Source organism: Mycteria americana, chromosome 1 (genome assembly GCF_035582795.1).
Source record: "Mycteria americana isolate JAX WOST 10 ecotype Jacksonville Zoo and Gardens chromosome 1, USCA_MyAme_1.0, whole genome shotgun sequence".
NCBI lineage: Eukaryota > Metazoa > Chordata > Aves > Ciconiiformes > Ciconiidae > Mycteria > Mycteria americana.
This window is the reverse complement of record NC_134365.1, coordinates 147,119,383-147,139,896: the sequence shown is the minus strand read 5'-3', so window position 1 is coordinate 147,139,896 and position 20,514 is coordinate 147,119,383. Positions and strand designations below refer to the sequence as shown.

Genomic DNA, 20,514 nt, shown 5'->3' with positions numbered 1-20,514 from the left:
TCGCATGTTGGAGGCAGCAGTGACCCTCCTGCCTGCGGTGGGTCAGGCAGCGGCAGAGCGAGCTGTGAGCTAAGCAGCCAACATGCTTGTGGCCTGGCGTACAGGCAGGAGTGGCTGAGCAGGTGGCCCCAGGCAGGCCGGGAGCAGAGCTGGAGGTGGGTTGGCTGAAATGGAGCAAGAAGTCCCTTGGCTGAAAAGAAAACAGGAGGAAAAAAAAAAGGAAAAAGGCAGTAAAGGGGCATACAGAAGGAGGAAAAATATCAGTACTAGGAAGAAGCAGTAAGTGTTGGATTGTCAGCTGTTTTTCAGGACCAGGATTTCTCCTTCCCTAAAGGCGTTCTTCCAACAGATTCCAGCAACAGACCTCCTTTCTGTGACTTTCTGACTGGCGGCCTCCCATTCCCTTTGCAAATACAGTCCACGTGTGGCTGGGATGTGGTAAAGACAGGGCCAAGGAAGGAAACTGGTATCCCCACTATTTTGGAAACAGCTGCTATTGGTTTGTAGAGTCTTTACAAATAAGTAAATGTGGTTACTTGTTGACGGTAACTGGGGCCAAGCTCTCACAAGCACTAACAGGGGCTGCGCAGTGATTCCCAGCACCATCATTTCTGCATTTATGCCTTCGTCCAAAGAGAATTGTTTCTCAGCTATAACTTGCGTATGTCATTTGTAGAATGTTTTCTTTGCGCCATGAATCCCAAACCATAGAAGGAGGAATTGCAAATGTTTAACTATTAAAAATAAGCCTGAAATGTTCACTTGATTTTGATGTGGTACCTCACTGATGACTAGGCCTAGGCATACAGGCTGTACTGCAGACACATGATGTGTATCTGATATCTGGGAGGGACTGAGCGTTACCAAGTGTTCAAAGCCTACCTCTGAGCTGCACAGATAATCCAGCGAAACCAGTCATTTTGATCATTGTGAATTTTGATGATCCCAGTACTTGTGAAGGTTTAGCACTGCAGGGAATTGACACATCTATTGGGAAAACATGCTTTTGATGTGAATTAATGAGCAAAAGGAAGCTGCTTGCACAACCTGGGAGCTTGGCATGCAAGGGAAAAATACTGGGGAAGGGCAGAGATGGAAAACAATGGAGTGCCTCAACGCGGCTTCTTTAGGAAGCAGTGAAGACTCACAGACTTCTGGGTTCTGGTTTCATGAGAGATGCCCTGTTACTGCTGCTTCTGAATCTTTCTTTACGTCAGCTTCATGGCTGAACAGGCTTTTGCCCCTCCTGAGGTGCAATTCTGCAACATTCTTGCAGAGACCATCCTGGGATGACTGGTCCCAGGCTCCACTCCTAACCAAGTCAGGGCATCTGTCGACCGCTGGACTCTTCTGGAGCGATGTGACAGAAGTGGATTAAAGTGACTGCAAGCACAGCTTTCTGAAACAGTGTGTTACATAGCAGTTGGATAAGTGGTTTGAAAATAGCAGATGTGCATGCCGATTTCTGTTCCTCAGGTTAACCCCTCTGCAGATAGCTTGGGTAAGTTTGCGTGACTACGTTGTTCTGTAAGGAGAAGCAGCCTCAGATATTTTCGCATTGGTTTCCCTGCCTCTGTAAGTACAGCTTCCAGATAATCTTTCTCTTTCTCCAGTAGGCTTCTTGTGGCTGGGACAACCTCCTGGATCCACCTTGCCCTGCCCTTTCTCTGGGACTCTTCTTTTGTTTCAGGCTGGGCAGACCCTCCCTGTCTTCCCATTGCTTTCTCAGCAGCCCTGAAGCTGGGTACCTGCCTCCCCTAGGCTGCCTTATCTGAGACGTTGTTTTAAATCTTCAGGTAGGCTCTGTCATGACACCTTTATGGTTTCTTTTGACTTAACTCTCCTCAAGACATTTTTTCTGGTTTCTGTTGTTTTTCCCCAGGTGCTGCCCCACCTGCCCTCATCCTGGGGAAGAGCACTGGCAAGGCAGGGACACAAGACATATTTTGACAGAGTTCTGTAACAGCTCCAGAGATGTTCTGCTGGCCAAATTGGTGGGGCAGTGTCCTGAGGAAGAATTTAAAACCTAGCAACGTATAAAGGAAGATGCCTTCAAGAAATGTCCTGGTCATCCAAAAGCCCTTGAACTTGTGACCGACAATCAAGATACACCACTCTTCTTATTTTCTGTGGTGTCAGCAACCACAAGGAGTCCAGTGCAGTAGTACCTATAAAAAGAAAATATCTTACATGCCATTTGTGAAAATGGCTCTGGTTATACCTTTGGAAGTGCAGGCCCTAGTGAAGGAATGAAATATTGGAGGCGGGGGTGGGGTGGGTGGCAATTGCTAAACTAGCCCACCCACTTCACCTGAAACCATGCTGTCTGGTTGCATTCCTTTGTAGTTCCATCTCTTATCTCAGAAGGGTGGTGCTGAATAGTTTGGGAACCCCTGCCCTGGCATCACTGGTGTTTTAGGCTCCATTTGCATCTGGTTGAATGGAGCCTGACCAAAGTACTGCCCCTCCTTAAAACTGATGGCTCAGCCATTGTTCTGTTATCTCCTCTAAAATGGAGTAGGGGCATTGCCTTACCTTCTCCCTTCTGATTATTCTTTCTACAACAAGCCGGCTGTCTCTCCTGGCTCAAGGAAGCAGAGAGGCCAAAAGCCGGATGATCCAGGTGATGCGGATATCTATAAGCAAGTTGTAGTTTACAGTCGTTACGAATGGCTAATACAGAAAACAGACTTCTCTCAAATTGTCTGGTTGAACATGCTAAATTAAGCTCAGAGCAGTCGCCCCAAACCTCCAGTTAATTTGAAGTTTGCTTCTGATTTGGACCTGAAGAAGGGCTTGCATGCATGAAAGCCGCAAACACTGAAAGCACTGTTGCTAAATCAGCTACTTGAATAAAAGATGCTGCCTTTCCCTGAAGTCCTGGCTCCCTTGCACGGCCTCCGTTGTGGCTATAATTTTGCAGCTGCCGTAGCACACATCAATGCTCTTTTTTTTTTTATCCTGAGGCAAGCAAAATGCAAATCCGGGTCACATGGGGTACAAAGAGCAGAAAAGTAAGGCATTAATGAAAAATGTCTTGGCCGTGCTCCACTGAAGATCGCTTTCTGAAGCGCCCTGTTCCCCGGCTGCTCCAAGTGCAGAGCAGAGGGCTGGAAAGACACAGGCTGGGCACTCGAGCTTTGTGAGGCAGCTTAAGGTGGCAGGAACTAGCACTTGCAGGTGCTCCCGTGACAAAGAAGTTGGAGGTGCACATGTGACAGTGGTGAGGGGTGCTCGTGAAACACTTGAGAAGCTGGCTGCACGGGCAAGGGTCACACGTTTGCTTATAGCACTACGTTCTGAGGTGTGAGATGTTCTTTCATGAGACCATGGCCAGCATATAAGAAATTATGCTGAGAGAAGTCTGTGTAATAAACTAGTAATGAGTAGAGGGTACCATTGCCAGTTCTGTGAGAGAAACTGGACTTTTAAGACTAAATGCTTCAATATGACTTCATGGTAATTCGGTGCAATCCTTTTTAGGAAAGATTCCCTGTTTGAGATTCTTAATCCATTCTGCATTAACTTCTATGACAGTCTGGCAGCAATAAGTCTTAGACTTGATGTAACATATACATTAATCAATGGGCACAAGTCTGCTGTTTAATACCCTCATGCCACCTTCTCCCAAGGAGATATTTGCAAAGCAGGAAAACAGTGTACTTTGGCAAATGTTTGAAGTGTATGAGTATTTAAATACACGACTGTGATCATCCAGACTAGTAAACAGTTGAGACTTCGCAGCAGTTTGATCTCTCCCGAGCCTACTTGTTGCTTAATAACCAATTAAAAGCTTGATCCAGGGACACAAGTCAATTCTGAGGACTATACTTGGCTGAAAACAAGTGCATGGCAGTGCTAGGTCTTGCTTTCCAGCCAACTGACTGCAGTGACTGACCTTATATTTCTACCTCTGCTCTTGCATGGTGTTGAGTTTTTTGTTTTGGTTTGTTTTGGTGTCCTGTCCCATCTTCCCCCAAAATCCAGTATTATCTGCTAGTGGTAAATTCCCATGTGCTCACTATGGTTGCCCTAATGGATGTAACAGCAGGGTAGGCTTACGCTGAGGTAGTGGCTCTTTGCCCAACTGCAGAGGAGGCCTGACAGGTTCCCTTCATGCAGTGCAGTGCTCGGAGGCAGCTGTAAGACATGGACATCTGACATACGGCATTTGCACTTTGTACCAGGCATGGATAAGGCCTACAGCCCTCCCACTTTCAAGCAGGGAGGAGGACTAACATGGAAGTAAAACAAGAAGACTAAAGGTGAAAGAAAAAAGATGAAGATGGTTCTAAAGGTGAAGGAATGACAGGATCAGGCTCATAAAAGGAGAGAAGAATAACTGTGACCTTCCAGGAACCAGCATAAGCAAAACCTGGCTTCTTTTTATAACCCCTGAAATCGTCCAGCACCCCTTCTTTCTGCAGTCCTTACGGGTGGGGGGATTTTTCCAGCTCTGTGGCATGCTGGGCTGTTCTCCAGAACTGCTGAGCATTTCCTGACTGGCAAGAAGGGTAATGGCTTGTGGCAGGCTCAGGGAACCTGCAAGCTGGGTGACGGCTGTGACTTCACCTTACAGGACCTCCTGCATCACAGATCTAGTCCTTATGCTCTTCATGGTTGTGATAATAAGATTCCCCTTCCCCTGCTCCCTGCAAAGCAGGAGGAGTAAGCATGCAATGTGCCCTACCGCATGGAACAAACGCCGAGCCACCAGCCACTTCCTTTGGAAGCCACAGAGGTGCTGCATGTGCTCCCTATTGCTCAGATTTGGAGGCCACAGAGTAGACATTGTGGCTGCAATGCAACAGCAGGAAGTTCCCAGCAGGGAAGCCACATGACAGCACCACATTTGGCAGCCATCTCTTCTGTGCTCTTCCCTCCTGTGGTGAACTTGTACTGGCAGAAGACCTCAGCTGATGCTCTCTGTGAAGGCACCCCCCAATGAATTCCTCCCTGCTCTACCTTTCAGCAAGCCTGGATTAGCCATTCCAGAAAAGACAAAGCAGGAGTACTGTCCCGTGTAACTAGAGATCGAAGTTCAAAATATTTGGCATTTTGGAAGAAGACCAGAGTTTGTGTTGTAACCTGGTGCTTGCAGAAGCTGTTAATTTTCTCCCAGGGTGTGTGCCAACACACAGCTTGTTTTGATGCCTCCAAACCATGCTGGCAAATGCCTAAGTCAGCAAGGAGCAGAGAGACTGGCCAGGTGGGTCGAGCGTGTGAGTATCTCCTGCTGTTGAATTCAGGAAGCCGCTGCATTGGCCACGTATCCCAAATGGCCTCATAGTGTGCAAGGACAACGGGAGAGCAGCAAACATGGCTGAGCTTTGTAAAAAGCGATACTTGCACTTCAGTGTACTTAATGAATTATTTGCATACATTCATTTTTTTAAACCTCTGGATCTTCTTTCCTTGTTGTAAAATGTATGAAAGAAAAAGAGCTGTGGCACTTTTTTTCTGGATGTTTGTTTCCTGTGTGGGCAGTCACTAATAATTTTCTTGCCTCAGGTCTGAGATGAAATCCTGCTGTTTGTTGTACAACACTGCTGTGGGGGCAGAAGGAGAAAATTCAATGCTGAGCACAGAAGTAATGCTATGCAAGCCTGTAAAATAAAAGCCTAACTGCTCAGGTAAGATGACAGTAAGTTAATAAATATCACGTTAGTAGTCCATTGAGGGAAGCCTGCACAAAACACGTGTTGGTAAGGATGTGTAGCCTATGAACTTCCCAAATATACCACTAAAATAAAAAAATATGACCAAATGAAGTCTGCTGTATGAAGAAAAGGTAGCCCATTAAAAATGCTTGACAGGAAATAATTGCCAATAGGAAGGTGTAGGACAAGGAACAGATAAAATCTGAAACAGAAGCTGTGAGGGGGCTGCCCAGTAAAAGAGCCCAGTGGGTGCTGTGCGGTCATCACTGGTGTGCAGCGCTGTACTGTGCCCCTTGAATAAAGGGGCTGCTACAAGTGCCAGCTGGAAACGAGCCTGGCTGAGGGAGAGGCGGGTTTTGGAGCAGCCAAGTTAATGCTGGCTCATGGGGACGCGGTGGCGAGCCAGCCCGCGCCTACCTGGTGTGCCCGAGTTGCCAGGAGAAGACGCATGAGACTGAGCAGTGACACCGAAGCAATTTTTGTATCACGGATCCCTACAGGGATGACTGAATCCAAGTCAAAAGGCAATTTGCCATGGGATGCTGGAAAGGAGCGCTGGCATTTACAAAGCGCCTTTTGCTTTACGACTTGAGGCCTGGGAGCCGCAGCGGCCGTGGCATGGAGACAGGCAGGCGCAACAGCGAACTGCACATGGAAATTTTGATGCTAGCTGTTTGCCTCGCGCCTTTGGAAGTTTTTGAAGCAAAGGGAGCGAAGGAGGGCATGGCACGCTGAAGGCCCTACGTTTCTGGATAACCAGGGAAGCACTGCAGGAGCTGTGGAGAAAGACCCCCGGCACTGGAAGTCAGGGCGAAGGCCCAGCGGATGCCTAAAAACCACAGCAAGGAGAAGGCGCTCAGAAACCAACCTCTCCAGGGAGCGGAGGAACTTGGCCCCCGCGGAGAGAAATCTCTTCTCCATCTGCTTCCTCCCTGCAGCTCTCGGAGGGGGGAGCTGAGCCCCCCCCCCCAGCTGAGCAACCGCTGTCGTCCGCTACCTGCGCTGGCCTCGCAGCACCACACGGAGAGGATCCCAGGCGGCCCGGCCTTGGCCGGGGAGGGGGAGCATGGCCGGCCCCCCTCCGCGGGGCAGGGCGGGGCGGGGGGCCTGCCCCAGCCGCGCCCGCCCCTGGCGAGGGCAGCGCAGGCCCGGCGGCCCCTCAGAGCGGCGGAGGGTGGGCGCCTGCCCTCTCCCCTCCCCGCTATAAGAGTGGCGCCGGGCCGGGACCTCTGGCTGCGCTGCTGGAAACAGGTAGGGCCGGCGGGGTGTGTGCGTGTGTTTTATTATTATTACTCTTTTCTCTTTATATGCATTTAAATTACAACGTCCCACGCACGCCAGCAGTGCCGCCGTCGCCGCCGCGGAAGGTGCGCCTGAGCAGCCGGGCGTGCGGGGGCGGGCACGCCGGCGGAGAGGCCTTTCCCGGCCGGGCCCGGCGCCCGTCCGCACCCCTGGAGTCACTTTCCCCTTTCTTTTATTATTTTTTTACCCCGTTTTTTTTTATAAATGTGACGGCAGGCCGGGCCGCCCACCGACCGGCGGGGCGCCAGGCCGGCCCCAGGCGCCCTCCCGCCTCCGCGCCGGCCGGGCCGGGCCGGGGCGGGCCGCGCTCCCCGCAGGCTTGGGCGGCGGGGGAAACACACGTTGTCGGGCGTGTGAGAGTCGTTGACTAGCACGAAGCGGGCGATCGGTGGAAGCAGCACAAATAAACTCCGTTGCTCCGCGCTCTGTGGAGGTAAAACCCCTCTAGATTGAAAATGCGGCTCTGGACCGGCCGCAGGCGCAAATACAGACTTCAGCGTTCAGGTCCGGGTGTTGATTCTATAGGCGCTCGCTCTTGACAGGCGGATGTAAAAGCGGCCTGCCTTTCCCCACAGGCATGTCATCCATTAAGATCGAGTGCGTTGTCAAGGAGGGCTACGGGATCGGGGAGTCTCCCGTCTGGGACGAGAAGGAAAGCACGCTCCTCTGCGTGGACATCACGGGTAGAAAGGTGTGCCGCTGGAGCTCGGTCACCAAGCAAGTGCAGGCCGTCTCTGTGGGTAAGGATCGGCTCGAAAAACGCTTGCTGGAGGCAGGAGTTGTGCGCTCTGGCTTCGTGCTGCGTCCCTGCCGAACACGGGCAGGAGTCCTGTAGGGGATCGGCAGCTGCGTGGTGCTCGTCTTCTGCGGGCCGGTCCCTGGAACCCGACTTCCCTAGGCCAGGGAGGACACCGGGGCTTGTGCTGTGCACAGACGCTAGATACTAGCCAGACTTAGTCCTGAGGACTTTTCTTATGATTTTGTGCTCTATGTTTTATCTACTTCTCTTTCCTGTAAGTTGTTCACAACTCGCTCTCTTTTGCTCCCTCTTTGTCCCAGAGGTGAAGTTCTGCAGTTGCTGTCTGTGGGAGTTTTGTTACTGATTTGCACGAGCAATGCCCATAACGTTTTCTTTATTGGGAGAAAATTCCCCATAATGATTTAAGAAGGTGATTTTTTTTTTTTTAAGGTAACAGTGTCAGCAGCTAGAGTCTCGATAGTTTAAGTATTTATTCCAGAAAGGAAGAGATGTGCTAACTCTCATAAAGAAAGAGTTGCGCATTTACTTCTGGATGTGATAACATAAACGTCTATCTGTCTGAAGACAGCTCCTTAAATGGTTTAAATACTCGGATTTACTACTTTCTCACGATCAGTAAGACTTGGTGAAAATCACTTGCTTTTGCCCACCCATAAGCTGTTTACGTTATTCACAATAAATTGATCTGGGCTTGTCTACCCTTCAAATTACTGTAGTTACCAGTTTTGCAATAAGAGAAGGCCTGACACTAATTTTGGAAACGTTGCTTCCCAAACTTACTTCCTCTTACCTTAGCTGAGGTGCTTCTCCCTGCCTCCCCCCCAGCTCGGACCTACTCTCAAAGGAGTCATCTTTTACGTATGGCCTCTCTGGAGATGTCAGAGGAATAGTAGCTGAAGCAGCTACTGGTTGGTGTGGGGTTTTTTTGTTGGGTGTTTGGTTGTTTTTTTTTAGCTTCTTTCTGTTTCCTCTGGTAATAAAATAGTTGTAATTAATAGCTGTGCCTTTGGGAATGCCATGATTAAAAGGCCAAAAAAAACCCAAACACCCAAAGAGTGCCATGTGATTAAAATAGTGGGTTGATGTCCAAAGTGGAAACTGAGAGAGAAATTACTCATTGATGAAGCTTATAGAGAATTACAACAACCCCACACTTAGCAGCAACTTCAAATGCCCTTTTCAACTCCACAGGGAAAACACCACTACATACATAACCGTGCCCGGGGGGAGACCTTATGGTCAGTTTTCTGTTTGGCATAAAATGTTGTTGCAAATAAATCAATTCCTGTGGATGCTGCTTAACAAAGCCCTCTGGGGTGGCTGCGGACTGAGCCGGGTGCAAGGGTTAATATAGCCTGTGCTGTGTTTGTGCAGTGAACACTAGGGTGGCTGTGTCCGCCTTGCAAGCCTGATACACCCCTTTCCCCTGAGGTGCTTTGTCAGGAAAGTATGGGGCTGTTCTTGTGACTGTAGGGGCATGTGGGGGACCTACACCTCCAGGGACCGGCAGGCAGGGGTATACAGGCTGCTGTGCTCGGGGGCTGCTCCCCCCAGGGTGGGAGGGAGGCCCTGGGGGCTGCCTGGGTGGAAGGGTTCCTGGGGGCCATGGCCCCAGGTGTTTTGCTGGGAGAGGAAACAGAGAGTTGCATTCCCATGCTCTGCTGGCAAAGCCCCTGCTGCCAGCACAGGCAGAAAAGCGCGTTTATTGGGGTGGTTACTGGCAATCAGGAGAGCAGCAAAATGATTTCCTTTGGAGGGTGCTACGCGTGGCTGAGTGGACTCTGCTGGCCTCCCTGCATTGGCACAGGAAGGAGAAGTGGCACCCACTCGCCCAGCGTGGATGAGCCCAGACCACCAGCAGCCTCAGCAGCACGGTCACACGCCTCTAAGGTGAAGGAGTTGCTCGAGTTGAGCTTGCAATCAGCAGTGAACCTCAGGTGTTGGGGGCAAATAGCATTCAGATTTCTAGCATGGTGGTAACCGCTGCTGAGTACCCTGCAAAGGGAAGGGGTGCCCCAAGCCAAGCGCAGGCAGCCAGGAAGGAGCAGCTCCTCTTGGCAACGGTGGTGGCTGGCGGTGGTTATACACATTTGTGAAACTATTACCTAATTATACCTCTGCAAAGCTATAAATACAATAAATGTTTTATTTTTAAATTAGAAAGTTGGCTATTAGTCCCATGGATATTAAATGTTATCCCAGACTTTATCGCCCTGTTTAAAGTTATTATTCCTTGTATTGCATCTGATTGTAGGCTTTTACAGAAATGTTATCTTCACACTCATTTATCTGTTTTTTTTTACTAATTCCTTTATAATAACCTGCAATTGAGGTTTTACTGCATAATATCTCAAATGAGTGTAAACTAACCATGGAGCACTTACTAATTTTCTTTCTTGCTTTAACTCTTGGAAAGCTCTGCCACTCCTTGATGTGTTCTTGGTGCTGCTGGAGGATGTCTGAACTGCACGGCAGAGCGTGGTGCAGGGGGGTGGCTCTCCTGTCCAGCGTGACCTGTCCCAGTGCAGACATACTCTCTGTTTCCATGAGTTAGACTGAGCGGCCATGCAGGGCTGATTTACCCAGGAGCTGTGCTAAACAAACACAGTTGCTCCACAGCTCTTGTGGCAATCGGTTTTTTCCTTGGGGAGGGGGGAACCCACACAGTAGCTGTTGTAAAAAGCCTACATGCCTGTATCTGTCCCCCTTTGAATGTTTTTTTCTGAAAAGCATCTGGCAGAACCAGGTGCTGATAGTGATTGTCGCTCCTGGGAGCAGTGGTAATGCTCAAGTTCCCTGAGTTTATATGTCCCAAACTGGTGATTCTCCTCGTAGCAACTTCCTGTATGCATTAAGTATGCCCTCTTTGCGTGAAAGAATCTATTTCTGTGTATTTAAACATCAGTTTTGTTGGTAGAAAAGTAGGTTGTTTCTCTTGTCTGTGGTCTCACCAAGTTCAGAGTGACTGCTTGCATGTCTAAAGTGGGCAGAAAATAAATGTCTCTCCATAGCACATACTTCTTTTCCATTTCACCCTGTTTCTAGATGCTCCCGTGAGCTCTGTGGCTCTCCGGAAATCTGGGGATTACGTCATCGCCCTGGGAACCAGGTTTGCTGCTTTGAAATGGAAAGAGCAGCTGGTAACCACCATTGCTCACGTGGACAAGGATAAACCAAACAACCGATTCAATGATGGGAAAGTGGATCCTGCAGGGAGGTATTTCGCAGGTATGCTGCAGGCGGTTCCTTCCTTCTGCTGCTCCATTAGGTTTTGGTGACAAGATGCAGTGATCAGTTGTAGATGCAGCAAGTGTTCGTTCATAGTTAAATGGTAGGGATTTTTTTTGCTGTCTTCAAGCAGAGTTTAATCCCATTTACAAATCTATTTGTGTCACCTGGACACCATCTAATCAGGACTATTTTTTTTAAGAGTCCCACTATTCAGAGCCTGCCTAATTTAAGACACTGGCCTTGCTTCCTCTCTGTTGGCATGCTTGTTTTGAATACTGACAGAGTGCCAATAGAAAATACTTTTCCAGTGAGAAATTTATGGTATTGTGGGTTTTGTTCTTCATAAATCAGAATGTATAGATGGTATTTCTAAAAACTATGTGACTGTTCAGCCTGGAGAAGAGAAGGCTCAGGGGGATCTTATCCATGTGTATAAGTACCTGATAGGGGGGAGTGAAGAAGAGGGAGCCAGGCTCTGCTTGGTGGTGCCCAGTGACAGGGCCAGAGGCAATGGGCACAAACTGAAATTCAGGAAATTCTGTTTAAACATAAGAAAACTCTTACTGAGGATGATCAAACAGTGGAACAGGTTGTCCAGAGAGGCTGTGGAGTCTCCATCCATGGAGACAACGCTGCCCTGAGCGACCTGCAGTAGCTGACCCTGCTCTGAGCAGGGGGTGGGCCCAGATGACCTCCAGAAGTGCCCTCCAGCCTCAGCCATCCCATGATCCTGTCCTCCTGGTTTTTAAAACACCATTCTGTGCATCTGCCCTGTAGTTGGGTCCCCAGGCTTACCTTAACTTGCTTTTACCCAGCCTCTCAAGAGCCAGTCTCAGCTGCCAACTTCAAGCCACAATTATGAGATTTGTTTTTGAAAAGGCTTTAGTAAGACTCGTTCTGAGGGAGGAGAAATTTTTTTTTCCAGCCTCTCTGCTATACAAGACATTAAGATTTGTGGGAACTTAAATGCTGACCACACCTTTGTTAATATTTGAATGACTGAATAAAATGTTTAGCAGAAATCATGCTGCACACCATTTCTGCCACAGTTCAACAAAAAACCCAAAGGCTGTGTTTTGTCATCTTCTGCTAAAAGCAAGCACTTTTGAAATCTGCCATTCTCTTTTGCTTTTAATTCAGTTTCTTCCCCAAATTTCTGAAGCCCCCGCACTGCTCCCTTCTACGTTGGCAGCGTGGTCATCACCATAGTGAGGGGCTGCCACCAAACCTGGAGGAGAGCCCATTCACTCTGAACCTGCTTCCTCCCCTTTGGCTCTGCACAGGTACAATGGCTGAGGAGATTCGACCTGCCGTGCTGGAGAGACACCAGGGCTCTCTGTATACGCTCTTCTCCGACCTCTCAGTGGTGAAGCATTTTGATCAGGTGGACATTTCTAATGGGCTGGACTGGTCACTGGATCACAAAACCTTCTTTTACATTGACAGCTTGTCCTACTCGGTGGATGCCTTTGATTATGACCTCCAAACTGGAAAAATTGGTATGAATCGTTGTATTCTAAAATAATCGTTTGTGCCGTTTCTAAAATAATCGTTTCTAAAATAATCGTTGTGAGATTGTGATGTTTGTTTCCACTCTGGTTATTATGCAGAGATGATCAGAGCATTGGGAGCACTTCTTCAGTCACCTCTTCAGAACAAAACAACAGAAGCCATATAACGTTAACATCTATGCCTGCGTAGACTCCTAGCTTAAACTAATCAGAGGCTGTTGGTAATATTATTAAGTATCTAAATTGCATGTCGGAGTTGGAGTCGTAATCTGGACTACTGTTACTAAACACAACGCATATCTGATCTTCCTGTGTAAAAAGGACAAAGTCTTTCTTATATGGCTAGATTTCTATGGCTGCGTGTTTCTTATTCCTGACAGCATAAGCAAAGTAACAGAAAGCTTGTAGTCTTGTGCAAAACCTCTGCTAGCTTCTCTACATTTTTTTCACCTTGTTTTGTTTTTTAAAATATAAGCTCTTAGATGAAGATTCTGCAGACAGAGCTAAGCAACAACTGGAAAACAGTAACCCAAAACTATTCTTCCTTCATTTATTTAAAACAAAACAACTGCTTAAGGGCTTCTACAAGCTTGGGCAAAAGAAAAATTCCAGTGACTTGGACTAATAATTTGCTTTTGAGTACATGGACTGCAGTATTTTGCTTTAAAAGAAGCCAGTCAATTTGATACTTAGTTTTAAAACTGTGAATTTAAAATCTTTCTAGGTGTCGCATCTTGTCCCGATGTCTCTCTGCTATGGCTTACGATTGAATTTTTCTTTAGGAAATAGGGTGGTTCTCCTCTCTCTGTCACCCGTGCTTGCTTGCTCTGTTTCTGTGGGCAATCTGACAATCCCCAGGAGCGCAAAGGAAACTCATAAAAAATATTGCTACATGTGAGAAACATTGAAGTTGTCAGAACATAAAGTAAACAAAGTTGGAAAGTTGATTTTAATTTTCTTTAATATCAGTGGGTAAAAGTTCAGAAAGAGTTGTTTGTTTTTAGGTTGACAGTATGCCTTTGAAGTTGATGCTTTTCCTAACTCTGTGTTTATATAAACTCTCAGTTTATATATCTGAAGGTCAGTTTTGTGTTGGAACAGTGATTATTGGCACGTTCCAGCAATCTGTTTGAAAAGTCTCCAGTTCTCTGACTGGAAGCAACCCATACTTGAAATGATCCAAACTGCTTTTGGAACAAGTAATTGATTTTTCTGAATATCTATAACATTAATTTATGCAGTTATTCATTTAATATTGTAAGTAGGAGCATGAGTGGTGCACTAGAAAAGAACACCAGAAGAAAGGATTGTACTTTCAATGGATAGATACTGATCTACAGGCTTTCACACTGAGAAACAACTGTCTTGGGAAACAAACAGGGCAGCAGATGCGATCTATTTCTTTCATACCAAAGAATGCAGGGCTTCAGCACAGCTTTTGAAAATAATAGTACAAATAACTCTGCTGGGCTGTGACTGATAAAAATTTTAACAACTATCTCACTTAGTTTTGTTGTGGTTTTTCTATCCTGCAGGCAACCGCAGGAGTATATACAGACTGGAAAAAGAGGAAAGCATTCCTGATGGGATGTGCATTGATACAGAAGGCAAACTCTGGGTAGCTTGTTACGATGGTGGGAGAGTGATTCGTCTTGACCCTGAGACAGGTAAGTCCTTGCAAAGGGTGGACTGGAAGTCTGTGGTTTAAAAAAAAAAAAAAACAAAACCCACAAAACCAAAAACAAAAACAAAAAAGCCCCCCCCAAAAAACCCAAACAAAAGCAGAGAATGAGAGGTGTTTTTTCCTCTCACAGAAATGGTATATCTGCTCTTTTTAAAACATTACTTTTTTTTTTTTAAAGCAATTGTACATCCCTGCTCTCAAAAGTTAGCTTTGTAAATAAGTCTCCTTTGTTCCCAGCCTCTGTTGTGGTGGAAAAGGTAAAGTTGCTGAGGGGATTACCATTATACTTGTGAATTGTTTGAGTTAGCATCCTCTTGCATCCTCCAAAGTTAAGATCAGCGTTTACCTTCTTGATAAATGGTGTGGAAGAAAATTAATAAGCCATGAGATGGCAAAGATGACTTAAGCCATTTTTTTGGTCTTGTTTCTTCAGCATAGTGTATTATTTTGGGCAGCCTACTGAGCTTAATACAAGTCCCACATGACACTGATGCCAGCAACATTTTTTTATTGTTGAAAATTATTTATACAATAAATTTTGCAATGAAATAATAAAACATATTTAATGAATTCCACAGCATTTTGTCATTCCCACAGTAACATCTTGGGTGTGCTCATTGTCTGAGCCTGTTGTTCATTGCTGCTCTCATTTGGGATTCGGAGGTCTGCCAGGCGTGGTTTAGTCTGGGTAAAAAACACTTGTGAAGCACTTCAGAGAGACTGAACCATACTGTCTGTGAGGGACCAGTGGGTGAGAATGGGAGCGTGATTTTGATAGATCCCAGACAGCACAGGTTTGCATAATGCAGCATAGGAGCAACTGCACTGTGTTGCATGTGGGGTCTCTTGAACCCAGGTCCAGCCCTAACAGAAGTCTTGGGGTCTGGTGGGGCTGCAGATTCAGGGATGCCAGTGTCCCTTGACGCATGCCTCCTCTTGCAGTGCACAGCAGGCCCTGGCACACATGTGCACCAGGCGGGTCAGGCTGCAGCCTCTCTTCTGACTCTGCTGGAACCTCTCGAGGCTCAGGCTATGCTTTTCCCCTCACCTTTTGATTTGTACTCATCCAAGGTCTTGCCAACCTGCGGGACTTCCTCTTGTCCTGCAGAGTCTGCACCCCAACCTAGGAGGAGGAAGCTCCAGCTGGGAGATCCCAGCAGCTCTGGGACCTGTTTCTGGTCCCACATCCGCCCCCTTTGGTGGGCAGAGCACTCCTTGGTGACCTCCACCAGCCCTTTGAATACCCTCCTGGAGCAGTGGACTCTACCATTTTCCTCTCTGGTTCACTGTTTCTACCTTTTTTTCTCCCTGGCCTTCAGCTTCTTCCTATTTTCACTTGTTTTCCCTTTCCTCCTCCCTTTTGAGGTGTTTTCTTAAGGGAAAGCTAATGGCAATAGCGTCCATAAGCAGATGCATAGGGAGACTGTATGAACAGGGAAAGCACAGTACATATCCCTAATGCATTCCCAGCTTTTAACTGTGCTCAGCTCAGGGTCTTTCAGAGCTGGATGTGATTTCAATGTATCGGTAACTGCCAGTGGATTTTCAAGTTTCTGTGAACATGTTCTGTCTCCCTTCGCCCATGTAAAACTCCCAGCACCCACAGCAAACAGTAGCAGGAATTTTCATAGCTTAAGTGTTCATGTCAAAAAGAGCCACCTTCTTGATGAGTATCTCAGGCTTATCTGCCCTCTCTGTGCTATCATTTTAAAGTAATATCTAAAATCTGCAATTTGCTGAATTCTGAGTGTAACTATTTAGGGAGATAACCCAGACAGGTTTGAGGAGAACTTCATGAAAGCCTCTCTTTTAATGCACAATAGCTATTAAGTGTGGCTTGAATGACTGTTAGCCAGTTGCAGATACATCCACTGATAAAGAGCTCATCTAAAGCACGTGAGGGATTTTCAGGTTTCACTGATAGCAAAGCTTGGACTGCGTTTTTAGGGGAATGGACGAGGAAACTTGTTTGTTTGGCATCTTTTCTAAGTGAAGGTTTTGAGGTTCAGGGTGAAGCGGCTTTTCAGGTCTAGGCTTCTTTAGCCTAGGTAGCTGCTGCCTTTAGATTCATGACATGCTACAGGGAAAGGCTGTGATGACTGATCCCACTGGATTTGCAAAGGGCTTGAAAGGGATGTTTAACTTGTGCCTTGCCAAGTCTTTGTCTTACCTTCTGGTCACTTAGTGACCTGCTAGTTTTATGCAATCACGTCTTTTAATTAGGAATTAAATATTTTCTAGTTCCTTCCTAATGAATGGGTTTTATATCCTTTGCTTGTACAGGGTCTAAAAGATTTGCTAAGTTTCTCTCTTCTACAGATACCAAGCATAGATGAATACTTCAGGTGGATTTCAGAGCATCCAGGTTTAGATTTTCTTGCATCTCCAGGAAGACATCGCTCATCTTAGAGCTTTGTAAACAATATCTTCTGGGCCATTATCTGCTGAGTCCACTCTGCAAGTACAGTCAGGGCCTCTTCCCTTGTCTCTGGGGCTCATGCCTCTCCTACAGTCCATGTTTTCTCCCTTTGAATGCCCTCCCCACTCGTTTTCTCTGAGACTTGGTGTCAGCCAATTTCTAGGGTGGCCTCTGGAGCATTTTATAAGCCACCATGTAGCCATGTAATCCTTCCACTGCCAGCTGACTGGATAACCACAAAGTGCTGCTAGAGCCAGTTGGCAGGAGCATTGTCTTGGGACTCATATTGGTCCTTGTTACTCCCAGGCAACAGACAGGGCTTCTTCTCTCCCAATTTTCTAGATATTTTGAAACATCTGCTCTTCTCAGGGAAGTATCAGGTAACCAGACATGCAAATAATCTCTGACAATCTAAATGCCATTACACTGATTTTGATTTGTGTGGGTTTGGTTTTTTTTTTTTTTTACTTTGATGTTGATTTTTACTTTGGTGATTGTGGGTCAAAGTGTGTGCCAAATAAGCTTGTTATACAGCATCAGGAATCCCAGAGTGCTGAAACTTCCCTGGCTATTGCATACAAGAGGCTCTTTCACCACTGCTCACTTGGTGTTTTCTTTTATTTATTTTGGGATTAAAACACAGTTTAAAAGTATCCAGCCCTCGTGTCAGGGTTTTCGGTGAAACAAAGGCAACTCTCTCTCAGTCCTGTATTCTGGATGTACTGGTTACATCCATACTAGCAAGTAAAATGGATCAGCAAATGCCCTTTAGTCCTGCACCATATGGCTCATCGTAGCTTACTTTGCACAGCCAGGCTGTCTTCCCACACCAAAACAGAGCCCAAACTGTCTCTGCGGAGCAGCATACCCAACTAGGTGGGCCAAAATTGTGCCAGGACTGCACCAATGGCTTAATAATGTGGCTCAGCTTTTGCCTGTGCCTATGCCCTGCTTAGTGTTGTGGTACAGGTGGAGCCGTTTGGTCTGTGCTTTTGTCAGTTCATTGCAGTGCTGCAAGGGACCAAGGCACAGCTTCTTGGGTGAGGGAAAAGGTTTTAGAGCACATAAAAAGGAAGACAGGTGCTTGCTTTGATAGTACCTCCTGGGAAATGGTGCCCCACTCTGAAGTTGGCCAAAAACTTCTCATAGGCATTCAGTGGGCCAAACTTTCCACTTTTTCTTTCTCCTTGTAGGGTTCCCAACATCAAAGTTACTCTCCTGCGATTCCAACACATCGCTAAACAGTTACTGTAAGGGGACCAAGCCCTTTATACACGCAAATGAGGGGCCAGGGCAATTACATATTTTGTAAGGAGATTCATGTGCTTTAGCATATGTCTAGAAAGAGAAATTCAACTGTAGGTAAATAAAATAGGCATGATGGGTGTAAGTACTTCTTGCCCAGAATTAGGAGGAATTTTAGAAAAACCTGCTGTAAGGTGTCTTGACAGCCTTCTGGTTAAGGCTGGAGGCAACCTGTTTACTACTGTCATAAGGACAGTAGCTATTTGTTGGTATAACAACTGCATAATATTTATGGTAGCGCTAGTTTCTTGCAAACTTCAGACGTGTCCCATGATCCCTATTTTATGCAAGCTTGATTTGAAAGGCTATTGAAATTTCAGGAAAAACTTCTAGGAATTAATCTTCCTTAACTGCCGGCAGTAGAGGTGTAGCACGAGTTACGCCTCAGTAGAGCTGCACGAGGTCTGCTTGCTCCAGGCTTTCTTTGTAGTTAAAAGTAGAAAAGTCAGCAGGTCTAGGGCGTGATTCATGTGACCTATTTTAGGGAGGAATTATAGCCCATTTCCATTGACTGCATGGGCAGCCTAGATGATGAGCTCAGATACAGATGTCTGTGCTGTGGATGTTAGCATTTAATTAGAGGACGGGCTGGGACTGGGGGTGGGTGGGATTTGTTTGTGATAACTGAGACTGAAACTTGTCAAATGATGCATTGTCAACAACGCAGTTTAGAGAAGCCTGGTTTCTCCCTGTCACAGTGCGCGTCAGTGTGCTGAAACTTAGCATGAGACCTCCCCCTGCCCTGGTACCCACTTTTGTGGAACACCTGGCTCCATGCTGGTTATTCTCAATAATTTGTTTAAATTTCTTGTCGTAAGTAGACGAACAGGAAACAGCATGCATGTTTTTCTCCAGGAAAAAGACTCCAGACTGTGAAACTTCCTGTTGACAAGACAACTTCCTGCTGTTTTGGAGGAAAGGATTATTCAGAAATGTATGTGACTTCTGCCCGTGACGGGATGGATAAAGAGTGGCTTTCACGGCAACCACAGGCTGGCGGGGTTTTCAAGGTGAATGATACTTTTTCCTGTCATTTTAGAAGGCCATTTTTTCCCTCCTGCATTTTTCAGGTAGCAACCCAGTTGGAGTGGTGGGAAGCAGGAAGAGGGTGGTTGTTAGAACATCCATTGTATATGTTAAGCTATTTGTATTTTTGGTTGCTGTTGCAGGACGAGAAAATTAAATATTTAGAGATTTGAAAATACTTTTGGGTTTAAAATTTGTAACAATACTCATACCGCAACTTTTCTATGCCATCACCTCTTTCTACTTCTCCCCCTCCCGACACAGTTTGAGTTTTCTCTTTATTATGGAAAGAATGTGTAAATACTTCTGTGTCCTAATCAATGGCAGATAAAAGCATCTGCTTTTATTTACTTTCTAGTTAGTTATAACTAAATTATCTCTTTAAAAATTTGTCACCTTGGGATTTGTTTTAAAGCCCTGCTCTTCCATATGTTTGCATACCAAAGGTTACATTGTGAACTGCAGAATTGAGGCTTAGTAGTATCTGAGAAGAGGCTTTTGGGGAATGGACTCTGGCCTGCGATTACTGAGCTTTAGAGAAAGAGCATAGGTTGAAGTTCCTGGCTGTGATGAGCTGCTGTGTGCAAAATACAGTAGGATGTCAAGTTGGAGGACACAGTCCTTTTCTAAGTTAAAGCATGTCTAGTTGTGAAAAAAAAGCAAGTGTCTGATAGCAGTGAATTATTGCACTAATCTTTTTTTTTTTTCTCTCTGTTTTAATAGATAACAGGGCTAGGGGTGAAAGGAGTCCCACCGTATCCATTTGCAGGTTAAATATACACTCTTCAGAATGGATTAGAGAGGACTGACATAAGCAAGACAAGTTGGAAGGTCTTATTCTGGTGTTCAGCATCTTTTGCCTTGAAACCATAACACAATTATAATATCTCATCAGGAAAGGATGCAAAATATCTGGTGGTGCTTTTTCTGTTGTGCTAAAAAGATTATCACCCTAATAAACTACTGAATATTGTAACTTTCTTTTATGATTAAATGATGTTTTAAAGTCTTTTTATTGTTTATTCTCCCGTCTAATTTGCAACTTATGCTATATTGCTTTATTGATTAAACTACTTGTACTGTCTCTTACATATTTTCGAAGTTCCTCATAAAATATCTATTTGTGGTCTTACCACTGCTTTAACTGAACTTCATTTGTCCCATGATGTTCTCAACAACTGAAACATTAATGCTGATTACTGTGCATCTGCAGCTTCCTTTTTATGTTACATTTTTAAGGCCTCAGCTGTGGTTGTGCTTAAAATAACTGATCGACTGGAGCCAATCATCGTCTCTCCCCAATGCATGTCATTACGTCGCTCGTTTTGTTAAATATAAACCCAAACTTTTGGGATCAAGAACCAGATTTTTGTCCATCCTCTGAAGATCTCTGCCTGTTTTGGGGAGATCTGTGATGACAGGAAAGCATCAGGCATTCTTGGTCATTTGGGTTTAAAAGAAACCACCACCTGCATGTACCTCCTGCTGGACCAAATCCCCCCCAGAGCAGCCGGAGAGGCAAGAGGGGCCCGCATGCCCAAGTGGCCACTGCTACGGAGGTGCAGGAAAGGGTAATTTCTTCATAGCACCTGTTGTAAATGGCAAGCTTATTCGCT

At 46.1% G+C, this 20,514-nt stretch overlaps 1 protein-coding gene across 1 annotated transcript; it reads left to right on the top strand.

The window, feature by feature from the left end:
• The first annotated feature begins 6,519 nt into the window (after window positions 1–6,519).
• LOC142419984 (regucalcin) lies at window positions 6,520–19,860 on the top strand. Its single transcript, XM_075523421.1, has 7 exons — window positions 6,520–6,911; window positions 7,538–7,702; window positions 10,768–10,950; window positions 12,237–12,452; window positions 14,000–14,131; window positions 18,728–18,882; window positions 19,622–19,860. Exons 2-7 carry the CDS (start codon window positions 7,540–7,542, stop codon window positions 19,670–19,672), a joined length of 900 nt encoding a protein of 299 aa, XP_075379536.1. The 5' UTR covers window positions 6,520–6,911; window positions 7,538–7,539; the 3' UTR covers window positions 19,673–19,860.
• The last annotated feature ends 654 nt before the right edge of the window (window positions 19,861–20,514 follow it).

Coding starts and splice junctions, on each gene's coding strand:
- LOC142419984 (XM_075523421.1), top strand. CDS start 7,540: ATGTCATCCATTAAGATCGAGTGCGTTGTCAAGGAGGGCTACGGGATC. Junction 12,453..13,999: donor CCTCCAAACTGGAAAAATTG/GTATGAATCGTT, acceptor TCTATCCTGCAG/GCAACCGCAGGAGTATATAC. Junction 18,883..19,621: donor AGGCTGGCGGGGTTTTCAAG/GTGAATGATACT, acceptor CTGTTTTAATAG/ATAACAGGGCTAGGGGTGAA.